General features: G+C 39.8%; 1 protein-coding gene across 3 annotated transcripts in view; it reads left to right on the top strand.

The window, feature by feature from the left end:
- The window catches only part of PEPD (peptidase D), a 223,290-nt gene that overhangs the window by 70,258 nt on the left and 135,175 nt on the right, over positions 1–17,857 (top strand). For all 3 annotated transcript variants that reach the window (XM_077831255.1, XM_077831256.1, XM_077831254.1), the window contains 2 exons: positions 1,135–1,210; positions 3,426–3,472. In XM_077831255.1, coding sequence (XP_077687381.1) covers positions 1,135–1,210; positions 3,426–3,472 — 123 coding nt within the window. The remainder of the gene's footprint in view (positions 1–1,134; positions 1,211–3,425; positions 3,473–17,857) is intronic.

Genomic DNA, 17,857 nt, shown 5'->3' with positions numbered 1-17,857 from the left:
ACAAATGTAGATACTGTTATTCCAAAATAGCATAAACACAGCAAGGTTAAAATAAAAAGGGTAAATGTGACAATTTCAGTACATTGTTGAATTATGATAATTTACAATCAATGCACGCTTAAGTTAAATTTGAAAACAAAACTTAAAGATGTCCACAAAACTCAATAGATATAGTTCTAATATGGGCAGTGCTCTCTGCTTTGACAGTATAAAAAATGCACTTTAGGGTTGCTTTTGAGATGAACATATGAATGGTGTGAAAACATGAAATCATTAATGTGTAAAAAAGAATGCAGTTTTAATGGAAGAATATGCAATTACCTGCACAGTGTAGATCATATCAAAGTTACTTTTTTTTACTTGAAACATGCAATAAAAAGCACCATAGCCTGTAATTAAAAGTATATTTTTAACTAATCTCAAGAATTTTGAGTCTTGAGACTCATAAGTGTATACACATACAATATTCTATACCAGAGTATTGCTTGGAAACAAGAACTCTGTCAGGAAACAAATACATAAAGAGAATGGGTAGAGTGGCCTTAGTTACTTTTTTCCTTTTGTTTTTGGGATCTCATATACCCTTTTATATCAAATGACCATCTTGTTTGTTTTTTCTTTGATGCACTGAAAATAAAAAGGAGTTTGGGTTGTGCTGCATACAAGCACATGGAGCCATGGGAAATTCCATTATGTAAAACAGTTTTGTATTGTGTTAAAAATAAATAAGGTGTAGAAATGTTCTGTTTGAAATAGTGTTTGAGACATAACTAAGAGAAAAGCAATTCATTTTTGTAGTTAATGTACACTGTTAGAAAATGTTGATTGGGCAAAATTTATGCTCAATATTATTAAAATAATGCAAGTCTGTTAAAATGCATGTGACTTCCTTTGCAAGCTTGCTGTGTTAATGACAAATTAATGCCAACAAAACATTTTCGTCGAAAAATGTTCCTTATGTCCTGTTACTTATAATATCGTTTCACTTTAGAAGCATATTTGGTCTAATTCTAACATAGGTTTATATTATTTCACTTGGTTATTTTTTTTGTTTGTTTTATTCTGTTGTTAGTCTGCTGACTTGCATGAAAAATGACTAACCTAACCTCATTCCTTGTATTCTTTTCTTTGAAGTCGGGTGATTAAGACAGACATGGAGTTGGAAGTTCTGCGGTACACCAATAAAATATCCAGTGAAGCTCATAAAGAGGTAATGGATCCTTTACTGTTAATAATTTTTGCTCTTAGTGTAACTGTAGTATTCAGAAAATGTTCCCATCAACCTGAATTGCTTAGTAATGAAATAATGGAAGAGTTGGATAATAGCCCTCCTATTATAACCCTATAATACACCTTACATTGTCCTTGAGCTCACTGGCTCACTTATGATGTGGAGGAAATGAAGTTTTTGGGGGGCAGGAGGCTGGAGTGTCAGTGGATGGTGACTGTTTGCAATCTATGTAGTTACTATGTTCAGGTATACTCCCATGCACTTGTGGAGGAGGCCAACAGGTTTCTAGCCTGTTCCATTGTGAGGTCAGAATTTTGGAGGCTGTGCACAGTCTGCATAGTCCGGATTGCTTGTAGCCTGAGACAGTCAGCAGTTGCTCTTTGTGAGAGTTTTTCATTGCCTTTGGTAGAGAATATTGATCAGCTCAGCAGAGGATGAGCCCCTCATTGTTGAGACTGTCAGATTGGGATAGGGCAAATGCCCGCCCATGCTCGGTTGAATGTCAGGAGGAATTTTAGCTCAGACCCACTGTTTCAATTGAGGTCTTTGGGAGTGAGTCTGTCTCAGTTGCTAACTTCACACAACACTGGGCCAGCAGTAAGACTTTCAGTCAAAGGCCATAAGTTGTTGACATTTTTATACTATTATAGCATGTGAATTTCTTCTCTGAGGAGAGAAGTCAATGACAGACTCCAGTGAAGCCTGCCACTACATGGTTGTCTGGTCTTAATTCTCCTCTGGGTTCTTAATTTAATTCACTTGCAGCCAGGAGTTTTAGCATAATGTTCCCCCTCTTGGAGCCTAATTTATTAAGTCCACACAAAATATACAGTTCTTTTGGCCCTTACAGTCTGAAACCCTTCTTTTGTCCTCATTTCCCTTACTTCCGAATTTCAAACTCCTCCCCTGTCTGCTGCCCAGTTCCCTCTGATTATCCCTGCTTTGGCCTCATAGCCTCTCTGAAGAGACTTTCTCATAGCTCTTTTCCTAGCCCCACTCCCTGGGCCCAAACGTCTTTTGCCCTTGGGACACGGTCTCCAGAGTGCTCCTTTCTGGAATGCTCTTGACTCCTGGGAGACTTCCCTAGACCAGGGGTTCTCAACCTTTTTTTTCCCCCCCGAGGCAAGCCCTTCCCCTCCCCCCCAACATTCTATAAAAACTCCACAGCTCATGTGTGCCACCAGAACTGGTTTTCTGCATAAAAGCCAGGTTTGGCATTAGGGGGTAGCAAGCAGGGCAATTGCCTGGGGCCCCAGACCACAGGGGACCCCGCAAATCTAAGTTGCTCAGACTTCGGCTTCAACCCCAGGTGGCAGGGTTCAGGGCCCTGGGCTTCAGCCCTGCACAGCAGGGTTTCAGCTTTCTGCCCTGGGACCCAGTGAGTCTAACACTGTCCTTGCTTGGTGGACCCCCTGAAACCTGGCTGTGGACCCCTGGTTAAGAACCACTGCCCTAGACCACTAATATCCTGGCTGGCCACAGCAGAGCCTCCTTTCTCCTCACTCTAGGATCCCTCTTTGAGCTAAGAGCACTTATTTTTAATTCTCAGCAGGTGATCACTTGATTCAATCACCTGATTATCATCCTCCTTTTAACAATTCTGTCCTTTCTGAGATTTTTATCTCTAGCAGCTAGCTGCCTAAAACCTTCATAATAAAGGCAACGGTCAATGAAAGAAAACTGCTAAAATAAAATATCTCAATGAACGTCTTCGTTTCAGATAACAAAATCCAGATGAGGAATCTCTTGTGGGGAGAAAAACCACATGTCAACTTCAGTTACTTTTTTCAGTGATTATAGTATTGTAATTAAATTATTTTTAAAGCTGTTCCATATTTCACTTCCTTCCGTGTTTTACAAAAGTGAACCCAAATCCAACAGAGCTTTCAGAATTAAGTTTTGACTTGGTAGTATTTTGATTATCCATGTCACTTTATTCAGGTACACTTAAAACTACTGAGCTTATTTTATTGCATGAAATTGAAACTATTCATAACTATTAAAATAATAATAGAGTTTGATTTCTAACCTGATTTTTCATATATTTCTAATTATATTTTTAATATAGATGTATAGGTAAATGATGTATATAATATATTTTTAAAATATAGGTTCTCTGAAAATCAGTCATAAGTGATATTATCTTAATATACCTTCTTACTAAGAATGTCCCATGTTAATATGTATTCCATAGGTAATGAAGGCAGTAAAAGTGGGTATGAAAGAATATGAGATGGAGAGGTAAGAGCTCCTCTTTCTGCATTTTTGATAAAAATAGAAAAAAGTATTTATGTTAACAGTAAAAGCAACAGTTGAGGAAAAGCAATATTGTTGACTGAAGGGAGATTGAGAGCTCATTGCTGTTTCAAGATTGTGTCTGAAGCATTATTTTTATTATTTACCAGAGGCATTTGATCAGTTTCAGCCATGTCTTTGATGGTGGTTGATTATCTTTGGATATGATTTAGTGCAGAATAATTCTGTTCTTAGACTTTCTGTAATTTACAGAAACTTTACAAAATAGCCGTATTATTGCTTGAATGTATCCAATAAAAGTTTTAGGGGTAAACATTGCCATTATGCCTGTTATGTTTACAGGGCTACATATGAGTATTTGAGGCGCTCATAAAATGTTCCGAGGTGCTCAGTTACGTTTCAGCTACAATTAGAGGCAGCCCTGCTTACCCTATGGTAAGCACAGGTATGCTTGACCTGCGATGGAAGGATGAGGGGCTCATCCTCGTACTCTCACATTAGCTAGTGGGTATTATCACATTTCTTGAGACAAATCATTTGGAGTATTGTGCATGTACCTATGTATTCACTAATAACATGCACTATGTGGTACATTATTTCTGTCTTTTGACCTTGCCTGAAACCATAATGAAGCTTGTCATACAGTATACTAGGAATAATGCAACAAATGAAATCTGAAGCTAGAAGGCAACAGTGTTTACCAAACCACCGAAAGAAAAGGTGAATTTGAAATGGGAGCATTTTAGGATGGTACCAGATTTAGAGTACTGGACAGCCATTTAAACAAGGGATTGACTTCTGTTAATTGAATAGACTAGTGGCATGTCTAGATATGAAAGTGATAAATTTTCAACTTCTTTATCACAAGTTTCATCCATTACTCATCAGCAATGTAACTGTCCTCAAAATTGCTTTATAAAAATGTCCATTGTAGCAATAATATTTACACAGTGCTTTCCATCTTCAAAGTACTTACAAATTGTGAGATATTTTTCAGACATCTGTCTTTCTTGACAGTTGTCTGCAGATTCCAGAATGACTTGTATTTTTCTATACTACAGAAGTCAACTGCAGGTCAAAATAAGGAAGATCAAGAGAGCTTGATATTTGATATCTTTAAGAATTGGGGCATAAGGCCTCTAATTCTACTGAAGAGTAAACAATATGGGCAAGCATATTATTTAGAAAGTTATTTCTAAATAATACAATATTTTAATAAAATGTACCTGCTTTATTGAATATGTGTTAAACTGTTTTGCTGAGTACAATTACATATCCTGCAAAAACCTAACGGGGAACAGCTCATAATATGTGTGCCTCAGCCTCTCAAACTCCGTTGACCCATTCCCAACTGTAAACACCTACAGTAAAATTCTGGCTCCACTGACGTCAGTGGGAGATCTATGAATGCCTTCAATAGTGCCAGGATTTCACTCCTAGCACCTTTGAACATTATGATTCTGGTAATCCAGTCTTAAAACTGCATGAGGGATTCAAATACACACTCTATATTCCAGGGCAGAGCTTCTCATTTCTCACTTTTCTCTGTAGCTAGCTTCTCCCATACATTGCCATTTTCAACAGATTACTTGCTGATGATGATAAAAAGGGATGTAGGCAACTGCCTATTAAACCCTTTTAAAATTGCCTTCTGTTCTTCCATTTTGATACATAAGACTTTTTGAAAGAGGTTGAGGTCATTCTATGATGAAAGGGGTCTCAGTGGGCTACCTGTATGATGTCGGCCTTTGTTATCACACTGGATAACTACAGTTAGAACTTGAGCTTCCACTATTATGCAGAATATCTTGCATGCTTCAGCTTTCATCATCTGATCACTATTCCAGAAAGAAGAAGGTGAATAATTTTAAAAATTTCTGAACCCTTTTGGGTAGGAGGCATGTCAATAAAGTATAAGGAAATACAATTTTAGAAAGAGCCCATGAGATTACTCAGACTGCATGAAATACACCAGTTAATATAGTCTAATATATGAAATGTCAAAGAATTTTAAAAATGTGTATAGAAAGATATCAAGAACATACACAGTGGCCTTTTAAGCTGTTGATTCTGTTATTCAGCAACAAGCAGCTTGCACCCTGCAACTTAATCTATCAGAAATATATACCTTAGATAGTAGCACAGATTCATTGCTATGTAAGTTATCAGAATTATCATCAAAGCAGATCAAACTTTCTTTAAGAAAATAAAGAAGTTTGTCTGCTTGAAGAAGTTATTTTTCACTCTCCCACACCCGCATCCAAGGAATTTAGTTATCACTCTGATGGCTTTCTGAACTATTTTTGCCAAATTCCACCTTTGTGTACATGTGCACAAATCCGATCAATGGCTGTAGGTTTTGTGTGAAGATGTTTGAAAACAGACTCTGACCCTTACATATATATGTCTTGGAAAACTGCTTTATAAAACACTTTTTTCATATTGCTTTATTGTGTGTGTACCTGTGTGAACACATATGATCTACACCTGCCTTCTGGCAGGAGGAATGGGGTAGCCATGCTAGCTCTTTTCCCCTCCTTTCAGGTCCTGAGGGGTTGTCTTTCCCTTGGTATTTTGATCAAATATCCCTCCCTCTGAGATGTAGGGGATAGCAGAAAGTTTTATAATAGTCTAGAAAACTTCTTATATAATAAGCAATATAAAGAGAGTATATTTCCATTTCTGTGATTTTTGGATCATTCTCTGAGAATTAATTGGAAGGAAGTGTAGTAAATCATGGTAAACTCTCTAGATAATCATCCTTTTTTATTACAAGGGTGGAAAGCTAACTTCATAAATATGCTGAAAATATTCTGTATGATTAAGGCTTATTGAATGATGTTAAACCAGTAACACATTAGTACAGAGGTATATCAAAATATCAGCATATTTAACTTCAGGCACAGTCAACCCCCCTTTTTTTAACTTGTTGTTCTTTAAGTTTAATAACTGATCAGTTAACTTTAGAGAGACAGTCATGCCACTTATCTACAAATAGTGATTCAAAGCATGCTCAGTTGAACATAAAACTGTTTCTGTAGATCATGCTTTGGATTTGCTCTGGCATTGTTAATTAATAATTGTGATTATCTGGTATTTTAATTGAAAAAGCTCTTTACGATCAAGTTGTAGTACAGCTAATACATTATGTTGAACTACAACAAAAGGTTACCAGAGATCTGTTTAGCATGGGAGGAGACGTGAGGAAGTAATAAAAGCCCAGCAGTTCAGTCAAGCTGTTCTACATTAATGTACTGTATCTATAAAACTATTTCAGCTGAAAGTGCTAATTAGGAAGCTATGATTATCTATTTTATCACCTTTTGAAATTATGCCAGTATCTGACCTTTCCTATGCACCCATCCATGTTCACTAGCCTCCAGGTTACTGCTTTTCATCTGTTGTTTTTGTTTGGTTCATAATTTGACTTTGTAAATATTAAACTTTGTCCCTCTTATAGTTTCTATTTCTTATGGGAAGAGAAGGACAATTTGATAACTTTCTTTTTACTTTATATTCTGTCAGTTTGATTTGATCATAAAACAAAAACAAAAATGCATTGCTGTAATAGAGGAAGCATGTAGAGAAGAACCAGTCTACTTTATCATAAGCGCAATCCTATTAGCTGTTTTGTGTATTGATTTTTTTCCCCCTTTTCCTTTCTGCATATTGTCCATTTTGCTTGTAAGCTCCTCAGACCAAGGACCTATCCGGGTCTATATCTGTAAAGTCCCTAGCAAATACCCTTCTGTGCACATTAAATTATAGTGTACTCAACGTTGCTCCTGATAACAGGACAGATTATGTCCAGGACAGATTAATTATGTCTATTTAATTAAAGACATAAACTGAAGGTAGGACTTGGATAGTTGGATACCAGTTTATGTAGCCACCTCTGAATCCTTTGTAGCTGTGGAGACCAGGAGGATTGCAAAGCTGTTGTGCAGACAGCTTTGGGCTAGATTGTACTCTAGGGTCCTAATCCTGTCCTGAAATGTGTGTGGGCACAGTTCCCAATGAAATACGGGGAGGCAAATTGTGAGGAATGAAAGAAATTTGATTGATCCTACCATTTTGATCTACCACTGTTAATTCAAATTATACCCTTAGTGGCACAAGAGCTGAGTACTGTCATATGCTTTATATGAGGGTCATTCACCTTTTAGCAGGGAGCTGCCATCGCCATGAGTCTTCCGTGGAAGTTATTGGATGTGGATATATTCAAGGATGAGTAGACCCTGAATTGTATTGCACATTCCCTTCCAGAATCAGCATAATAAGAAAAGGCTGCCAAACCTTTCAAGAGACAGCTTTGTCCAATGGATAGAGCACTGGACTCGCACTCTGGAAGCTTCAGTTTTATCAGGCCCCCCACTCCTCCCTTAGAAATTTTTCCCATGGTACACACCACCAGTCACTGTGCAGCCATACCTGTTGTGGTTGCTGATCCTGGTGTTGCGCCTGCGGATTCTCCAGCACACTCAGCATCTGCCTGCTCAGGTGCAGTCTCACTCCCAATCCCTGAGAGAGGACACCGGCTGGAAGTGGGGCAAGGCTGGGCAGAGCCCTGGTGTAGGAGCTGGCCGCAAGACAGCTGATAGGAGGAGCAGCGCTGGCCACCCCACTGCCTGGTGCTTTGGCTTTGTGGCCCCTCTGTCATGACAGAGGGTCGGCAGAGCCAAACCTGATGGGGGGGCCAGAGCTGCTCCTCATCACCTCTATGAATGATGTGTACCTCGCATAACGTGTGATGTGGCTGCCGGTGCCAGTGGATTCTAGTACCAGTTCTGCTACTGATCCGGTGTGTAAACTTGGATGAGTCATTTCATCCATCTGTCTCTCTCTCTTCCTCTATTTTCCCTCCTGCATATTTTGTCTGCCTTGTCTACTTAGACTTTGAACTTTTTTGGGGTCAGGGCCTGTCTCTAAATCAGTGGTTCTCAAACTTTTTTTTCCGCAGATCATTTGAAAATTGCTTAGGGTCTTGGTGGACGACTTAATAATCTTTCCAAACGTTGTTTGTACCCTTAGCTAACCATTGTAAAGCACTTTGGATAAAAGCGCTATATAAAAAAACCTTAATAATAATAAACATTTTTTGGTTCTACAAATAAAAGCACACAACTCATATTTTAATATTAGTAGTCTTAGCTTTCTAATGCGATGGACGTGCCCTCTCTCCCCCACCACGGCAGCCCCCTAGCTGGGGCTGGGAAGCAGGGGAGTCTCCCCCACTGCGGCAGCCGCCAATCTGGGCTGGGAATGCGCGGGGTTTCTCCCTCTCTCCCCCACTACAGCAGCCACAGAGCTGAGGCTGGGAAGGAGGGCCGTCTCTCCCAGGCAGCTGCAGCCCTGGAGCTGGGGAAAGTCACCTCTTTCTCTGGCCCCTGTAGCCCTGCAAGTTCCAAATTCCCCCCACCCCCTCTTCTCACCCCACTGTCCCCTCCCACTTACCCCCTATTCCCCCCAAGGCCACCATCTCACCGTACATGTGCGTCTTCTCCAGGGTCCAGGCACCTAATTAGTGGAGCCAGGCCTGTGCAGCTCCACTAATTAGGTGGGTGGCCCTTCATTCTCTCATATCCGAACTATCCGCGGACCACCTGAATGGAGCTCGCGGACCACTGGTGGTCCACAGACCACAGTTTGAGAACCTCTGCTCTAAATGCTTGTACAGTGCCTAGCACAATGGGGCTCCGGTCTCATTTGGGGCCTCTAAGTGCTACTATAATAAAAATAATAAGAAATAAGCTTAAAAGTAAAGATAATTAAAACCCACTGTCTCATGGCAGTGACATTAAGAATAAAATACTGAGAAGATTACTAGAGAGATTTTTCTTTCCTGGCTTGCAGTATTTACAGTATATTTCTACTCCCTACTCCACTTCACAGCTTGACAAACGGATTTGAGTTCTTTATCCTATATTCTTTTCAGTGTTGTCCCTGATTTCCAAGTCAGAGTTTAAACTACGAGATGAGTTGCTGTCATATCTGTCAATGTTAAATTTCCCCTATCTGTGAAGAACTGCAAGCACTTTCACGGATTACAGCTCTCATCTTTTATTTATCTCTCTCTTCTGCTTCACTGGAACAAATTGAAATGCTATTTCTCTAGAAAAGGGAAAATAGCAAGACCCATTTTAGTTTCCTTTGGGTATTTCCATTTTGCTAAACAGAGATTCTGGATTTTCTACTTTCCATCTTTTATTTGCTTTTGTTCTTTAAATGTTCCAGGGAAATCGTATTGCTCACTGCAGCAATTGATCGCTAAACTTTTTGTATTTAATTTTTCATGCTAAGCTCAATTTACAAACTTTGAATTTCATTTGGGTAGTCTAGTAATTCCTCAACGTGTTTTATATACATGCTTAGTAAATAAAAATGACCTCATTCCATTTACTTACAACAGAAGTAGCACAAAAAACCCCAAAATTTCTAGAAGATGGAGGAACAGGTAAATTCAGCTGATAATAGCTTCTGATACAGGAACAGATGTTACATTGTTCCATGACTGTCAATGGTACTATGTATCTTACAGTTAGGAGTTGTTAGTACTGTGGAAGTGGCATGGAGGCATTTTGGTCCCTAAAACTGTAGAAAACTGTAGGTGTCCTGTTGTATAATTTTTAAAGATTGTGCATGTACCCTCCCACCCCCTGTTTTTTCTCTTGTGGGATGTATAAAGATAGCCTGAAATATGTGTATGGAGGGGAGTAAATGTTGTTCTTTAAATTTTTTCTTGTTTTATCTTGTGTCCATAATGCTACAGAATTCTGTCATATACTGTGTGGGATGGTTTAGTACATATCTGCATGCATCTGGGCCAATCTGCAAACTCCATTTTGTTTTGTGAATGCCATTTTAATTATAAGACTATACTGTCCATTCGTTTATGCCTTTTACCCTTCAACTTGTGCTGAAACCTCAAGTGAGGTATCAGGAAAAATTCTTGCACCTACTGGAAGACTAACAATACAAATCAACCCAGAGTTGTTAACCTGAAGGATTCACTATTCAAATGTCAGTACCAGATGACACCCAGAAGATCCAGCTCTGCAAAGCAGGCCCAGAAGCAGACAAGGCTGTGTAGTAATAAAAGGAGAGGAGGAATCCTGGACCTTCCAAAAAAGACACTAACCAAATCCCAAAGGGCTCTTTCATTGATGAGGAAACTGAGGCTGGGATTTGTGTGAAGGACTTGTTTTTCATAGGTCTATATGTTGTGCTGTCTAAGAGTAAAGTGTGTGTGTGTGTGTGTGTGTGTTTACAAATTACTTTGTAGAATCTCTGTAGTGCTTGCTTTCACTGCCTTAGTCCCAAAGAGACAAACAGTAAAGCAGAGGATACACAGCTTCAGTGGAACTCTGGGAGCATGTATTAACTATTGGAGAGGTTTATAAGAACAAGCACTAGTTTCAGGACCTAGGCAATTGGACTTCTGGTTCTTCACAGCTGAGAGGTGTCAGATACAGGATCTGCATCCAGAGTGTGTCTAGAGGCCTAGAGCCAGAGAGAGACGGACAGCTTGTGGGATCCTGCAGTAACTGTCCACCATGGGGAGCTCTTCTAGAGTTTTAACACCATGGATTTAACTTTTCACTATGTTAGATTAGATTATAAACTCTTTGGGGCAGGGACCATCTTTTGTTTGTACAGCACCTAGCGCAATGGAGTCTTTGTTCATGACTGCGTTGCTATGTATAACTGTAATAGAAAGATTTACTACAAATTGAACTTAATACTGAGTACCGTGCAACTTTTTTTGTAGAAGGTTGTGATATAGACATTCTTGGTTTGATGCTGGGAACCGCAGCCAATGAGAGTGTGGAGGCACCACTCCGGGCAGGGCGAAGGCAGTGCTCAGAGCCGCCTGCCACACCTCTGCCTAGGAGCAGAAGGGACAGGTCGTCCCCTGGATCTGGCACCCTGAAACCGCTCCCATGCCTCAACCCTCCACCAGCCCCACACTAACCAGACTATAAACTGGAATTTAATGAAGATCAGAAATGCCGGTTTATAGAGCTTTTTGGTTGGTGAAGTGCCGGATAAAACAGCTTTTACTGTAATTAAAAAGGTTTTCCTAATATCTAATGTGTTAGATCCAAGTTTAAAGTTATGTCATTGTACTGTCTGACACTCTTCTATTATAACTTTTTGGCACTTACAGTATTTCATTATTATTTTTCTGTTGCTTACCTTTCTAGAGGCCAAAAGGTACAGAGCCTTGATTTTTATCTAGGTTTTCAGTCTGATTGAAAATGACCAGCGATATAAACCTGTAGCTCTTTCTTTGAATACATGTAGACTCAAACATGTCTACAGTAGTAGAAGAAGCAGCAGTTTTCTTTTCACATTAGTGATGTCCTCAATTTTTATTGAATCTAGCATCAGGATGACATATTGAGCTAATTAGCATTACTAATGACAAGCTAAGATTGCAGATATATGAAATGGAACTCATTGTAAAAGACAGCAGGCTCAGCTAATTATTCATTTGCTGTGGGTTTTCTTCGTGCCTGCTCAGACAAGTCAAAAATAAAGATGCTACCATATGTGAGGCTTTATTGGCATTATGAACTAAGTTTTAAAATGTACTTTAATTGCTGTGTAACTGGAGAGATCAATGTTTTGTATTTGTTCCTCTTCTTTCTGTGACCAGAGCTGGTACATAATTGTGCTCTGTCAATGGAAGTCCTGACAACTTCAGAGTGGAATGTGTAGAATATTAAGATTGTCATTAATAACAACTTGTCACACACTGACCTTCGTAATATCAAAAACATTCTAGAAAAGTGCAAAGAAAATGAGGTTCTGCTCCCCACTTGCCACCATGCCCCCATGCACACAATAAATTTTGTTACTCTGACATGGAAAAAAAACCACGTGAAATGTGATGGTCTATGGAATCAAAGCCATTATGCCACAATAGTATTTCTCAATTAATCACAGCGCTGATGATGTCTGTAAAACATGTACAGGAAATCTTATTTCTTCAGGCCCTCTCCCCAGAATAATTTTGATTATTTTTACTACAGTGAGAGTTAAATTGTTTGTTCACATATTGTGAGCACCTACTCAGTGTAATGGTCTTTATTACCCACAGGGGAATAGTTTCACATCTCCAATATGAAAGAACACTAAGCTCTTTCTTAAGAATAATTAAAGTATTCAAAAAGAGCATCAAGGGGTAAATTAAACTCTCATTTGGAAGTCTAAACTACTAGTACTAACTCAGAAGTACAGTAAGGGCTTTCTTATAGTGTATTGTGTACAACACTCAGAACCTCAAATATTCAACTTGAAACTGAAATAAAGATTCTGAACCATAGCTATTTCTCTGTACAGCCAGTGGTGATTATGTTGGCATTTTGGGTCACTGAATAGCACTCGTTTGTACTATGTGTTGTGGGGGTGGCTGTGTATTTGCTAGGAAGCATAACTAAAGATGAAAGTTTAAGTAATTTAATTATTTCTTAGAGGCAAATCCGCCCTCCCATGGTTTGAAACTTGCATAGAAAAAATGAAAATACATCTGGAATATCAAAATTGGCTAAATTAAAAACCATTTGTTTTTACCCTATTTATTCTTCTGAATAATGAAATTTCCCTATGGTTCTTTGGAACATCTGTTAGATAATTACGCTGCAGAAGTGGTACTTTAGCTCAGCTTCTAGAGCTAGGGCAAACGTGATTCTGCTGCAAGCTTAAGTCCCTGTGTTATGGAAAATCTCATTCGAGGCTCTGTTGCAGTCAAGTGCATAAAACTATGACCCATGGATTGGTCCCTGTGGGAGCAATTATTCTTTACAGTGAGTTTTTTTCAGCACTGAATATTATAAATGTCAGGAAAAAGTTTAACCCCAGTAATTCTAAAAGAATGTTTCCATATCTGCTGGTAAGAAGATCAGTGTTTAGTCTTTGCATCTATAAGATATTTCTGATTTAAGCTTGTTTTTTAAATCTGTCTTTTATCAACAACTCAAAAGTAAAATTTTTAATCTATATTTTATATCTTGTTTTGAAAACAAAATAGAAGGCTGGATCTGGCAGCGAATACATCATACACATCTGGGAAACCCAAGTTGGAAGCACTCACTCATTTGGTGCATTGTGTATTGAGAAATAAATTTCCTTGTCTTCCAGTGACAGATGGGGAGAAAGTGGAGTGAGCACAGTGTTGCCTAGGAACACACGCTTGCATTTGATACCCAGTAGGAATGAGTGAACTGTTTTGGATTAAAAAAAAAAAGGGGGGGGGGGGAATCTACATCTACAACTATCAGTCTAGAAGGGAGGAGGAGGGTGGAGTGGGGATTCCATTGGCCTGATACCCGCCTCTAACAAGCCTACATCCTTTTTAGGAAGAGATTGAGGGGGAACTACTTCATTTATCTAGATTTTTAGGATGAATCTATCATAAGAATGCTCATACTGGGTCAGACCAATCTAGCCAAGTATCCTGTCTTCCAACAGTGACTGGTGCCAGATGCTTCAGAGGTAACGAAGAGAACAGTGATCCATCTCCTATCATTCAGTATCAGCTTATGGCAGCCAAAGATTTAGGGACACTCCAAGCATGGGGTTGCATCCCTGACTATGTTGGTTAATAACCATTGTTGGACCTATCCTCCATCAACTTATTGGATTCTTTTTTAAACCCCATTATGCTTCTGGACTTCACAACATGCCCTTGCAATGAGTTCCACAGGTTGACTGTGTGTTGTGCGAAGTATTTCCTTATGTTTGTTTTAAACCTTCTGCTCATTAATTTCATTGGGAGACCCCTGCTTCTTGTATTATGTGAAGGGATAAATAACACTTACTTACTCTGCACCATTCATGGATTTTGTAGACCTCTGTCATATTTCCCCCACCCTTAGTTGTCTCTTTTCTAAGGTGAACAGTCCCAATCTTTTTAATCTGTCCTCATATGGAAGCTGTTCAGTACCCCAATCAGTTTTGTTGCCCTTCTCTGAGCTTTTTCCAATTCTAATATCTTTTTTGAGATGGGCTGACCAGAACTGCACAGAGTATTGAAGGTGTGGGTGCACCATGGATTTATATAGCGGCTGTCACACTGTCGAGTGGCTCTTGACTGTGAGTGCCTACCTCAGGGCAGATTGTCAGAAAACAGGGCAGACACCCCAAACTGATGGTGTGTTCTATAATTAATTAGATTTCACTAAGCCATTGACAAATGTGAACTCCTGGATTGCTATACCAGTCTTACCACAGACAGTCCCTTTAGACTCTCCAGACTATCTTGCCACCCAGACAAACTGGACTTCGTGATAAAACATCACTAAAACCAAAAATCACATCACAGCAGGTTGCTCCCAGTTCTAAGGGACCAGTCATTTATCCCAGATCAACTGGTACTCTAGTTCTCAAACTTTTTGTGCTGGCTATCCCATTTGGACTTTAAAAAAAAATTGTGACCCCCTACCTGCCGTCCCACTCAGGGCAGGAGGCTTCAACCCCCTGCCGGTCGCAGAGCTCCCAGCTGGGGCTTTCTGCCCTGGCGACCCCATCAAAGAATTGTGTCCCACTTTGGGGGTCACGACCCACAGTTTGAGAACCGCTGTTCTTGATCTTCACCAAAGACAACTCTGGTAGCTAATAAGCCTGTAGTTAGTTTACTGTAGAATTGGCTAAGAAAAGGAAATGAGTTATTGAGAAGTTAAAGCAGGTAAAATATATGAACTGGTGAGTCACAGTTTGTAATTTCAAATGGTGGCAGTGATGTAATAAACTGCCAGTTTCCCAAAAGTATTTTCAGGGTACCCAGATTGTCTCTGGAAATATTCTCTTTGCATCTGGTACACTTCACTGTAAGTGTCCAAACAGTTCAGAGATCCAGAATCTTTCCTTGAATCCATACTTATAGCTTCTTCTCACAGTAAACAAGCTGACAGTGTCACTACCCCGGTGGGCTTTTCCTTTGGCAGAGAGTGGGGAATGCATTTTTAGTCTTTTTACCTCTGATCATCACACAAAATGACCATTTGCTTTGAAATTGCACTTTTCTGTTAAAGTTCTTCATTTGCATTCTTTCAAATTTTATGGGTTATTTAATTACAGGGGTATACACAGTGTAAATTTTTGCTGCTACTCCATTATAACGGTATATAGATAAGTGAAAACAATGCAAGTAACAGCCCATTAGCTTTCATGAAGTTTAAACACCAAATACATCCTTATACGTTATCAATTTGATCTGTACTAATGCACCAGTGAATTGGTCTGAGGTCTCTGACACCTGGTCTGCCAGCGTCACAGTGGCATGATGATATTTTCTGTTGTATTTTCTATCCCTTTCCTAATAGTTCCCAACATTCCTTTTTCTTTTTTGACTTCCACTGCACATTGAGCAGAAGTTTTCAGAGAGTTATCCAAGATCTCTTTCTTGAGCAGTAACAGCTAACTTAGACCCCATCATTTTGTATGTATAATTGGGATTATGTTTTCCAATGTGCATTACTTTGCGCTTCTCAACATTGAATTTCGTCTTCCGTTTTGTTGTTCACTCACCCAGATTTGTGAGATCCCTTTTGTAATTCTTCACAGTCAGCTTTGGACTTAACTTTTCTTCAGTCCTTAGCCAAATGGTTGGCCATAACGTTCGTTCACCATTTGGTCTGTTCTTGTGTGGCCACAAGGGCTTGACGGGCCAAGAGTCTAATGTTGGAACAGACTTGATGCACTCATGTATTAGGGGGTCAGCCTCTGGGCCGCCTCCACCCTTTGGTTGGTGGAATTTTTTTCCTGTATGTTGCAAGCCATCCAGAGAACGGAGTTTACCGGAATATGTTGTGGCATTCATGTGACGTGTCTGAAAAGCATCAGATGTTGTCTGCAGACAATGGCCCCAGTAGTCTGTAGCCCGGTGCAACCGTAAACATCTGCATTACAAATGAAGTCATTCCACTTTATGCCCAATATACAATGTTGGCATTTTGTGTGGAAAGCCTCAAGCTTTGCACAGTCTGAGTGGCATAGTGTGCATGTTTTGCAACTGTACAGCAGTACAGAGAGGATACAGTTGGAATAGATCCTGAACTTTGGTTGTTATGCTGAGATGGTGTTGTTTTGTTGTAAACGACTCATGGCAGACGCTGTGATGCCAGTCCAGTGGAGAACCTCCATGTGAGAGTTGGACGAACTAGTGAGTATAGAACCCAAATAGCATCTGGAAATTGCTTTGACAGTTTCATTATTCAAAGAGATAGGGGTCGCCGGTGGACCTGGTCCTAGATTTTGAAGCTTTGCCTTTGACCACAAAACATGGAACCTTAGCCGCTGACTACTCCATTTGCTGGATTGCCTTGTGAAACCTGTGTACTAGAAGAACAATGTCATCCGCATAGTCAAGATCTGAGAGTAAGAGATCACCAGTCAATGCCTATAGATCTGACGGAATGCTGCATTATGAAATCCATTGCCCAACAAAAGAGTGCAGGGGTCAAGACACAGTTCTGCCTGACATGAGATACTGATTTAAAAGGTGCTGACATCTGATTCCCAAGATGTTTAGGGGCAGTGGTTCCTTTATGCAATTCGCTAATCAAGTCCAGCAGAGTGGTTGGGACACCTAGGCCCTTTAATGCCTTCCATAGCATGACACTTGTATTGATGCACCAATGTTGGGTGAGGTAAAGCACACCATCTGCAAACTGAAAAATGGATGTGCAGCCAGCACTGATGGCATTTCTCAAGAGCTGCTAAAATGTGCTATTGACTCTGTAGCAGAATCACTTCTGGGCATCTTTCACCTGGTGTGGAGAACTGGAACCTTGCCAACTGCCTGGAAGGACGGTATTGTGATCTCACTTCTTAAGAGTCAGGCTTTATGAGGAACAGGTCCATATTAAATGCCATTTTGGACCTCCGCTTGTTATCGGAGATACATTGCAAGTTCAAGAAGCCCCTGCACATGGCCTATTTTGATCTTAAGGGTGCATTTGATTCAGTTGACCAAGTTGCACTATGGAAGGCCTTAAAGGGCATAGGTGTCCCAAACACTCTGCTGGATTTTGAACTTAGCAGTCTGTATCATCTGCCAACTTTGCTACCTCACTGTTCATCCCCTTTTCCAGATAATTTATGAATATGTTGAATAAGATCCCAGTATAGATCCGTGGGTGACCCTGCTATTTATCTCTGTCCACTGTGAAAACTGACCATTTATTCCCGCCATTTTTTCCTATCTTTTAACAGTTACTGATCCATGAGAAGACCTTCCCTCTTATCCCATGATTGCTTATTTTCCTTAAGAGCCTTTGGTGTGGGACCTTGTCAAAGGCTTTCTGAAAGTCCAAGTATACTACATCAACTGGAGCACCCTTGTCCATATGTTTGTTGACACCCTCA

This window comes from Eretmochelys imbricata, chromosome 12 (genome assembly GCF_965152235.1).
Source record: "Eretmochelys imbricata isolate rEreImb1 chromosome 12, rEreImb1.hap1, whole genome shotgun sequence".
NCBI classification, from domain to species: domain Eukaryota; kingdom Metazoa; phylum Chordata; order Testudines; family Cheloniidae; genus Eretmochelys; species Eretmochelys imbricata.
Note: the sequence above shows the minus strand (reverse complement) of the source record. Positions and strands in the feature narration are given on the sequence as shown.